The sequence below is a fragment of the Phyllopteryx taeniolatus genome, chromosome 13, assembly GCF_024500385.1.
Source record: "Phyllopteryx taeniolatus isolate TA_2022b chromosome 13, UOR_Ptae_1.2, whole genome shotgun sequence".
In the NCBI taxonomy this organism is placed as follows: domain Eukaryota; kingdom Metazoa; phylum Chordata; class Actinopteri; order Syngnathiformes; family Syngnathidae; genus Phyllopteryx; species Phyllopteryx taeniolatus.
Window position 1 is genome coordinate 1,307,780 of NC_084514.1, and position 10,302 is coordinate 1,318,081.

At 40.7% G+C, this 10,302-nt stretch overlaps 1 protein-coding gene across 2 annotated transcripts; it reads left to right on the plus strand.

Moving 5' to 3' along the window:
• The first annotated feature begins 603 nt into the window (after window positions 1–603).
• LOC133487709 (jun dimerization protein 2-like) lies at window positions 604–10,237 on the plus strand. Of its 2 annotated transcripts, XR_009791428.1 has the most exons (5): window positions 604–757; window positions 4,571–4,788; window positions 6,352–6,456; window positions 7,667–7,929; window positions 9,011–10,237. XR_009791428.1 is itself a non-coding variant. In XM_061794738.1 (4 exons), exons 1-4 carry the CDS (start codon window positions 643–645, stop codon window positions 7,850–7,852), a joined length of 624 nt encoding a protein of 207 aa, XP_061650722.1. In that variant the 5' UTR covers window positions 604–642; the 3' UTR covers window positions 7,853–10,237. The 2 variants fall into 2 exon arrangements, 1 of the variants encoding a protein (XP_061650722.1); XM_061794738.1 differs by having other exon boundaries at window positions 7,667–10,237.
• Window positions 10,238–10,302: the final 65 nt, after the last annotated feature.

A 10,302-nucleotide genomic window follows, 5' to 3' on the forward strand; every position in this document is an offset into this window, starting at 1 on the left:
GACCTTACGTATGTGGTCCCTGCTTTTAAGACATCGGTTAGCTTTGCTAACTTTGTGGACTAACTAACAACACGTGCAAAATGAGTTAATGATAACAGCTGAAAACACATTTTGTTGTTGTTGTTATAGATTAGATGGTATTTTTTGTGTGTTTTTTTTTTCCTGGTAGTTTTTAGACTGGCACAGGACACAACGCCATGCATCATTCTCGGGGCTGACAAAATCAAACAATTCAAGGCCACGGATGGGGAATATCTTCCTTCTCTGCATCTGTTGCATCATGTTAGCACTCCCTGGTTTAATTCCTCCTTGGCACAAGGGCTCAATCAATCAATCAATCAATCAATCAATCAATCGACTTACCTCTCTCTGTCTTGTGTAATGATGGCGGTTGAAAAATAACGAGTCTTTTGACAAAAGAAGTTGTGAGAAAAATACACGTTTCCTACAGATATCTGAAAAATCTTCTCAAGGGCAGTAACAAAGTATTTGTATTTCGTTACTTCCGAACGCCGAGTAGAGTATCTCCCATGCTTGATTGTAGGAGAAGTGTGACCCCCCCCCATAATACTTTTTTTTTTTTTTTAACTTCCCTGCTGCTTGCATCGACCTCCTCATTTCCGCATTCCAGAATCCTCCCAGATGGGGATCACGTTTAGAGTCGGGCTGATGCAACGGTTTCCACTTTATAAAATCTACACTCGACCCACGGCCGAGCAGAAGAAAGGACTTTTGTTCCAGCTGGGCTCCAAGTCAGGTCAGTGGACATGTTTGGAAGGACGACTTAAGGAAAAAAGAAAAAAGGAAAGAAAAAAAAAAGGGGGGCTCTGAGTTTGCGTGTTCGTGTTGCTCCTTGTCGTCTGACATTTCTAGTTATTTTTAATATTGCCTGCTGGTTCATAGCCCCACAAACACCCCATTGTGTGTATGCTAAAACACAAACCAAAACAAAACATGCTATTCTTACGGTAATGTGTGTCGTGCACAGATTTTTAAACGCACAGTCTCGACATCGCAACGTTTGATTGGTGCTGCTGTGCTGTCTGTCCTCTTATGAAAACACAAAGTTGCGTAAAAACATGAATACCGCACTTGAGAGAGGGAAAAAAAAAAGAAGCAAACTTCCGCTTTCAACTCGTCCAGTAAAGGACTTGCGCCATGCCCCCCCCCCCCCCCCCCCCCCTTTGTCAGCATTTTCAAATTATCTTACTGCAATAACATAAGTGTAAACTCAGGGATGTCAAACTTATTTTTTTGTATTTTTTTTTTTCGCGAGTCACATTGGCGTTAATTCCCTAAGAGGCCTGAAACTATTTAAAATCCATCGTCATATTATTACCCATTGACAACAAATTGATGGTTGATGGGCAGTGTTGGGAAGGTTGATTATACAGTTACCCTGTTGAACTATATCAATTACTTTCTCAAAGTAACATAAGTAATTACATTTGATTACATTTTGATTACTTTCTTAATTTTGAATGAATCCATTAACAGGACCTTTGGATGTTTCCTCTAAAAAAGTGGATTAAAATCATCGATCATTATTTTGGAACAAACAGTACATTCAGTATTTGTTCTTCACACAAAAAAAATTAAACTGATAACCAAACATGATGAAATGTAAATACATCATACAAAATGTGTTTGATACATTATATGAGTGTAGCATCTGGAAAACCACCATACCATACCATGTTGACCTAATGACAAATGTGCACAATTTAGACAATATCGCTTCATATGACAACCCAGATAAGTGAATGTTCCATAAAAAAAGTCAATGTTCTTTTATGTGTTCAAAAGTGTAACCCTTTCAATATCTCAGACACACTCATGTATTGCACCACAAGGTGGTGCTTCAAGGTTATATTTGGAAAAATATGTCATGTTTGAGATTATGGCAGAACAAGACCAGATAGAGCCAATCACAAGCATTGGCTTTAGAAGGAGGAAGTGATATGAAAACTAATATTTTCAAGTGTAAATAAAATTGTAATCATGGAAATTTCCCTAAACAATTGTAATACAATTACACATTTTCTCCCAGTAATTACATAAATGTTGTAATTGAATTATGTAATCTAGTTACATGTGATTCGTTACTCCCCAACACTGTTGGTTGATAACTACCGGTAGTTTTTAAATCACAAATCAAGGAAGATACTTTAACTATTTTACAATTAATTAATTAAAAAAAAAAAAAAAAAGGGGTTTGGTAATCAAAATTCTTGCAATATCTCAACATTACTATAAGTCCCGACAATTTGCATATTTTGATATCAATTTTAGCAAGAAACACCAAGTTTCTCATGCACATGATTTGTATTAGGGCACTACTGTCATTTTCTTTGGGGACAAAAACAAGCTGAGGTTGTTCAGAGTATAAAATGAGTTTTGATTGACACACATATTAAACTACATGATTATTAATGTAGTGGTGTTCATTTGGAGTGCATTATGTCAAGAAGTGTTATACATACATACAGCTTAGATAAATTGGCCGCTAATAGCCTGATTAGCATCATCTTTATTGGCCAAGTATGTCAAAAACACCCAAGGTATTTGTCTCCGGTAGTTGAAGCCGCTCTCGTACGACAACACACAGTCAATTGACAGAGAATACTTTTGAGACATAAAGATATTGAGGGGGAAAAAAAAAAAAAAAAAGTCACTGAGCAATAAAAGGTTGCTAGTAATCTGGTCAAATGTATTTTTATTTATTCATTTATTTTTGACAATTGTGCAAAAAGATGCAGTCGGAATGACGAATAGAACAATAGTCCGGTGCAATGACCATTGTGCAAAGGGCGCCGAGACTTCAACAAATGTATGCAGTTTAAAGTGACTAGTAGTGCGCTAATCTTATTTGACCTTATTTGGGTCTTGCTTGAGACTTGAAGGTTGTTATTTGTTTTTAAACTGATGAATGAAGATAAAAATGGGCTGCAGCGCTTTTTTCATCCAGGGCAAAGGGGCTGGTGCGCGACCACCACGAGGGGCCTATTTGTGCGCGTACCTGACTAAACACATAGATTATCAAGTTAAAATCACAAAATAAGAGCAAGCTGGTGCTGGAAAAGGCTGGTTGGCTCAATGTCATCCATTCGTGGTACCACGTCAAAGGGCCGAAGTAAACATTTTTAGTAATTGATCTCTCTGAAGAACAATAGATCAATGATTCGAGTGCTCACTATACCAAACCACACATTCACATTTGGAAGATCTTGATGAAGTTCCCTAGTCATAAAAAAAAGAAAACATTTTTTAGTGGATCAGGAAACAGGAAAACAGGAAGTGTGGCAGAATTTTATTTCATTTTATTTTTTGGTGCAGATCAAATGTCCCCCCCCAGCTCTTCTGTTTCTGCCATCAAAATGTTTATATTTTGACTGTTTGTAACTTGTTCGGCTACATCCTGCAAAAACTACTGAACTGATTTTCATGAAACTTTATGGCGATTCGTCAAATTGGCCAATGAGAACGATCCATCCAGCCATCCATTTATCAATAGCCCTTGTCCTTTATGAGGGTCGTTAGTGAGTTCGACAAAACATTGTAGTTCATTTAAGGAAAGCTAATACGCAGAATTTTTAAAGAATACAATATCATAACTAAATATGCAGTTAGATCAAATGTAGATAACAAGCTATACTTCACCATTTTTCGTTTCCCTGCTGAGGTTCTCTTTTTCAGAGCCACTGACCCGAGATGCTCTTTCTCAAGGGCATCCTGTGGTTTTGGAGAGCTTTTGAATCGGAATTTCCTGTGCCGTTGCCAGCTTATTGCACTCATACTTACCTTTCCATTTGTCTATGGATATATTTAAATGTCCGCTCTCAGTATTTGCACAAAAAGTCTGTTGGTAAATGCACCAACATGCTTCTGCAACATATTTTGAAAAGATGAAGCGAAATGTTGACTGCCATGTTCAGCTCCCCTAACATGAAGTCCAGAAAGCCACGACCAAGAAATTCCTATAAAATTTCTATCTTTAGCGTTCCTTTGAATCGAGCATCATTTGTTGACGTTTACTGGGTCATTTGTGGAGTTGTTGACATAACTTCTTGGAATTAGTAAATTGCGTTTGTACCAGGAAAGAGAAAGCAAAAAATAAATCAATATTGATGTTCGGCACGGTGAACGCCTGGTTAGCACATTTGCCTCACAGTTCTGAGGACCGGGGTTCAAATCCCAGCCCCGCCTGTGTGGAGTTTGCATGTTCTCCCCGTGCCTGCGTGGCTTTTCTCCGGGTACTCTGGTTTCCTCCCGTATGCCAAAAACACGCAGGGTAGGTTAACTAAAATACTCTAAATTGCCCGTAGGTATGAATGCGAGTGAGAATGGTTGTTTGTTTATACGTGGCCTGCGATTGGCGGGCGACCAGTTCAGGGTGTGTCAGTTTGGATAGGCTCCAGCACGCCCGCGACCCTAGTGAGGATAGGCGGAACGGAAGATGAAGGAATGAATGTTCTAAGAAACAGACTGCTAATTTACAAGACCTATTTGATATTTATTCATTTGGATGAGGCAGTGTCTTGAGTTTGTCTGCGATTATGTGTCTCCCTAGCTGTGGTCACGGCCGACTGTGACATTATGCCAGGGCAAATTCCGGATCCCTCGGTGACAGCGGGTTCCCTGCCCAGTCTAGGTCCGCTGGCTGGCATCTCGGCCACTCTGCTGACTGACACGCTGAAGTTTGGCGGGCTCCGTGAGTTCAAGACGATGCTGTCGCCCCTGCACTTCATGAGCAGCCTGGGAAAGAGGCCTCTTGTCATCAAAACAGAGGTACGGGATGTCCAAGAGAGAATTAACATGGTTACAAAGTAGTGCTATGCTGCACCTTTTGTTTTTAGGTGGGACTTTTGCAGCACACGCTACAAAGGCATAGATCTCCACCACAGCTGAACAGTCGTCATTTTTGTCAGTCAGTGGTGGTTTCTGGCATGTGCATCATGGGCCGTGTTCTCCCATGTGCTTAAAGGTCCCCTCCAATCACAATTCATTTTTTTCGATTGTTTTATGCATAACATGGGTCAAAATGTGTTGGTGACATGCTTTAAGTGGCTGTTACCCACCCACCCACTCAACTCAGCTGAACATTTCCTGGTTTAAACGACCGAGTCTCAGCTGCTGCAGAGCCATAAAAATACACTCCATAAAGTACGCATATGTTGTTATTTGCAACAATACTTAACTATATTTGTAATGTTGAATGTACCGGTAACTTTGCTGGATGATAGAGCGAAGCTTGCATTCCACCGGGGTGGACCCCAACATACAGCCACCGAAACGAGGGCTAATAATTGTGCCCATACCTGCTAAGCACCTCTCACCAGGGGCAACTCCAGAGTGGAAAAGAGTCCAACCCCTCTCAAGAGGACTGGTACCATTGCCCGAGCTGTGTTTCAAGGCAAGCCCAGCTATACGTAGCTAGCCAGAACTTCTCGACCTCGTTTGCTAGCTCAGCCTCCTTCCCTGTCAGAGAGGTGACATTTCACATTCCAGAAGACCAACAGTAAAAAGGACGAATATCCATCCATCCATTTTCCGAGCCACTTCTCCTCACTCGGGTCGCGGGCGTGCTGGAGCCTATCCCAGCTGTCGTCGGGCGGGAGGCGGGGTACACCCTGAACTGGTTGCCAGCCAATCGCAGGGCACATACAAACAAACAACCATTCACACTCACAGTCACGCCTACGGGCAATTTAGAGTGTCCAATTAATCCATGTTTTTGGGATTTGGGAGGAAACCGGAGTGCCCGGAGAAAACCCACGCAGGCACGGGGGACAACATGCAAACTCCACACAGGCGGGGTCGGGGATTGAACCCCGGTCCTCAGAACCGTGAGGCAGACGCTCTAACCAGTCGTCCACCGTGCCGCCAAATTTCTTTTCATAATTTGTGCTCTCACCTCTTGCCCGACCCCATGCTACCCCCTGCAGTATGTACAGTAGGCTACATTAAACATTGCTTAGTGTCATCATTGTGATAATCAGGTCCACCTGGTGCACATTCTTCCTCTTGAATACATTTCAGAAGGTATGCGATATCAAGTTTAAAAAAAAAAAAAAAAGTCCTTTGTTGTTGTCACTTTTCTGATATAGGTGATATAAGCAATAACATAAGAAATTGTAACATCCAATAATCAATAGACGTCATTTATTACAATGCCTAAAACCTACTATTTCGACACTTTACAACAACAACTATCATAATCATTTTGGTTGAATAGGACTGTATAGTGCAAAGCTGTTGAACCATAACGCTATTCCAATGTGTACTTAAAGAAGCAAAACAGATTCTGTAGTTGTCCCTAACATATTTTGCGCATTCCCCTGCTCTGTTTAGCGAGATGAAGAGGACGATAGAAGGAAACGAAGGCGAGAGAAAAACAAGGTGGCTGCTGCACGCTGTCGAAACAAGAAGAAAGAGAGGACGGATTATCTACAAAAGGTGGGATCTTTTTTTTTTTTTTTTTTGCAATCTTCCATCCTCATCCTTATCTTACCCCTTACGGAGCTTTTAATAATGTTTAAGAAGAGGCTCCAGGGTACTTGCAGGTGGCAGAAAGTATTTGACTACCACTGACTTAAATTGAAACAGATGGGTCCTTGAGATACGAGTGACCCGACGAATAAGTTTTTCGAGATACGAGCCATTGGTCGGCTGGTTTTTATTTTCTTTGACTTGCTTTTGAAATACGACCGCTGTGTAGTGGGAAGTGGCAACTCACTTCACATCAAGCAGCAGTTTTGCAGATATTAGTGAATATTCTTCAAAAAAGTGAGCCTAAGCTATTCTTTATTGCCGTTCTCAGCTGAAGGGTTTTGTCAAATAGAAGTACGTGTTGTGTCTTTAAACAACCACATAGTCTCTGCTACCTTAATGCGAACTTACGATGAGAAACTCCACTGGCACACACATCAATTGTTAGTTGTTTCAAAACAAAAATACATCATAACCCACTCAAATAGATCTGGCCCTGCATTATGTTGAGCTCCACATTCATAACCAAAACAAGAGCAATCGGTAGTAAGCTGGCATTTTTTAGCATCGTTAATTCAACGTTGACAAGGAATAGAAATGTTTGCTTATTATCTTTTATTCACCATAACACAGAGAAATGCTGTTACTATTTTAGTTGTAAATAGTTTCTCTGTGTCTTTGCACGTCATTAGCCTAAGACCACAACAGCTTGAGTCGTTTGTAACTTAGTGTCACAATATCAATAGAAAATACCAGTGCGCTTGCTAAAAATGGTTTTGTTTTTCATATCTAAGTAGTTTCTCAGTCAAGGGTTGAATATTGGCAACTGGACTCGTTTGTTGAATTTGTTGTCTTTTATTCTTTTCCGAAAACGTGAAACAATGACTTGGGCAATTATGGTATTAGGCTGACCACATCTATATTCAACATATTTGTAGTTGTATATATAGTTGTAGTCGTTTTGAATTGGAGATGTGGGTGTTTTGCTACCCCCCGACTTTTTGAACGCACACAAGGGACGCTAAAAGATGGCCACTGGGCCGTCCGTGGCTTGGACACCCCTGGCCTAGGTCAAATGACATGTAAAGGTTTGTTTGGCCACTCCGAAAGTACGTGTGACATCATGGTGAAAATGTCCGTTATGACCCCTTAACTTTCTGCCTTCGACCTCCCACAGGAGTCGGAAAGGTTAGAGATGTTAAACTCGGACCTGAAAGCCCAGATCGAGGAGCTGAAGCTCGAACGCCAGCAGCTGATCCACATGCTTAACCGCCATCGTCCCACGTGCATCGTCCGGACAGACAGTGTCCAGACGCCCGAGAGCGAGGTGAACCCGCTGCTGCGGCAGCTGGAGGCCGAGTGAAGTTGCGCTGATGTCCTGCACTAACACAAGACAACTAGAAGCACTTGGCTTTGAGCCGTAAGACGGTGGAAAAGCAGGTGAGCCCTCAGGATATGTTCCACCACAAGATGTGGATTGGACACTGTTGTGGCACTTAAAGCATACTCTCTCCTCTAACTTTGATGTTTCACCGTCAAACAAATACAAAAACCAAGTTTTATAAGTTATAGCTGAGAAACATTTTGGAATCGTCAAAGATACTCCCACAGAAATGGCTTGTGAAGTTGTGCATGCTGCGAGTTACCACCACCAAGCCGCGATACCAAAGAAAGAAAAGACAAAGTTGAGCAAATCACAGCACTCCACGGATAGCAATTAATGATGTCCCCCTAGTGGTTGTGAGCGGCATAGGCGATGACATTTATGTCTGATTAGACATTTCTGTTGCATTCCAGACTGCTGGGAAGTGGGACATTACCCCAGGCAGAGCTTACAAAGTGCAAAAACATGCGCATGACCTCAATAAGTTGATCATTTAGGTGACATATATTATGCACCCCCCCCCCCCCCCCCCCCCCTCCCTCAATTTCAACATGTCTGTGACATGCATTTGTCGATCAAGATTTATTTACACGCCGTATTTTTGGTCTTGCCGAAATTAGCCTGATTTGAGGGGAGGGCCCTGTCTCATGCAAGTGAGCCAGCCTTCATCCAGTTCCATATACTGCTGGGCCAATGGCGAGCCCCTCTTTGTCTTACCATGACGACTAGGTGTGGCTGCACTTTAAAGCGATTGCAAACTCCCAAGCCACCAAAGACAGCATAGATTGTATTTTCCCACGTGGAGTCGTCGCTTCAAGACCAGGCCGCCGAATTACACTTGTCATGAATGTGTAGATCCACATTTCCAAACCCAAATCCCCTAACACCACCGCGTCTGCAACTTCACCCAGCGATCAATTATGTGCCGCTTATCAGAAGCTAACGGTGTTAGGTAACGTTAAGCTGTGGATCCTACAAATCTCAATGCAGATCTGCTTACCCTTTAGTGTTTCAGAGACGGCGTAGTCTGGGAGCCGCTTGAAAGTGTCTCTGAAACTTTGCCGTTAGCTAAATTCAAAAGGAACATGCCAGGGCATCATTTCCGCATCATTGCTTCTCTCCATGATCTTTTTGCAGGAAGGAAAAACTCCAGCATTACAGAACTCAAGGAAGCTGCAATCCCGGTACACGAACATTATGTAGGCAACAAATCATATTTTCTGTTGTTATATTATCATTATTATTATATCATTGAGACAAATAAGGTGGAACGTTGATGAAGATGTTCTTCCTGGGCTTGCGTGGGTTTTCTCCGGGTTCTCCGGCTTCCTCCCACGTTCCAAAAAGACGCACGTTATGTTCATTGAAGAATCCAAATTGGTGTGAATGATTGTTAATCTGTTAATGTTTGCTGTGATTTACTGGTGACCAATCTTGGCTGTACCTCTGCCTCTTTCCCAAAGAAAATTTGATGATATGAAATTATTATGAAAAATCGATAACCGAATGAATATATATATATATATATATATATATATATATATACACTGTCTTACATTTAGTGGCTTATTTTATCTGTCATTTTTCACATATTTTGGCGCAGGCGTCATGTATTCATGTATTTTTTACATATCAAATATACAGTACGTATGGACTGTTAATATTGTACCTTATTTAGACGATGGTTGTTACAAAAAAATGGTATCATTTTGTACTTTTTTATGAAGTTATGTAAGCAAAATGCAATTTGTATCACTCAAGAAATATGTGTAGTTCCGTTTTTCACTGGCATTTGATGAGTTTGGTGAATGTTGTGCTTCTTTTGGTCAACACTTCCATCTCGTGGTTGAATAGAGGAAGACCAGTTTTTGCCCCAAACAATTCTTACTCTTAAGAATAAAATGACTGATATTGTTACAAATACGTTCAAAAGAGTGTCAAGGCTGTCATCGTGTCATTTAATTGTTTTGTTTTTTTTTTACTGCTGACAACACAGACAAGAATGTAATGGTATTAACGCTCTAAATTATAATTCTGGTTTTGCTTATTAATCAGGGGTGTGCAAACGTTTGTGCCCAAGGGGCAAATTTACAAAAAAACAAAAAAACAAAACTGACCAGAGAGCCAGGTCTTTTGGAAAGGAGGTTAAAACGAAGAGCTAAAAGTTTTTTTTGTTTTTTTTTTAAATAAATGATTTCTTCTGTTTTAAGTTGATTGCAATGAGTGTAATTGTAATGAACCCCTTTTTTTAAAAAAATATTTGTGTTCTTTTTTTAAAATATAAAGTTCCTAAAAGAAAATGTATGTGCGGACCACAGTGTGCTAAAATTCTATCTACAATAAAGAAATGAACATGTGAAACCATGAATGAATTTTGGATGATTATTTGAGGGGAAATGGCCTAATTACATTACATTGGTAATTGAAAT

What these genes read in the sequence shown, in the direction of transcription:
- LOC133487709 (XM_061794738.1), top strand. Translation starts at nt 643, where the DNA reads ATGGGGATCACGTTTAGAGTCGGGCTGATGCAACGGTTTCCACTTTAT. An exon ending in CCAGCTGGGCTCCAAGTCAG is followed by an intron (nt 758 to 4,570) that starts GTCAGTGGACAT and finishes GTGTCTCCCTAG; the next exon opens with CTGTGGTCACGGCCGACTGT. An exon ending in GGACGGATTATCTACAAAAG is followed by an intron (nt 6,457 to 7,666) that starts GTGGGATCTTTT and finishes GACCTCCCACAG; the next exon opens with GAGTCGGAAAGGTTAGAGAT.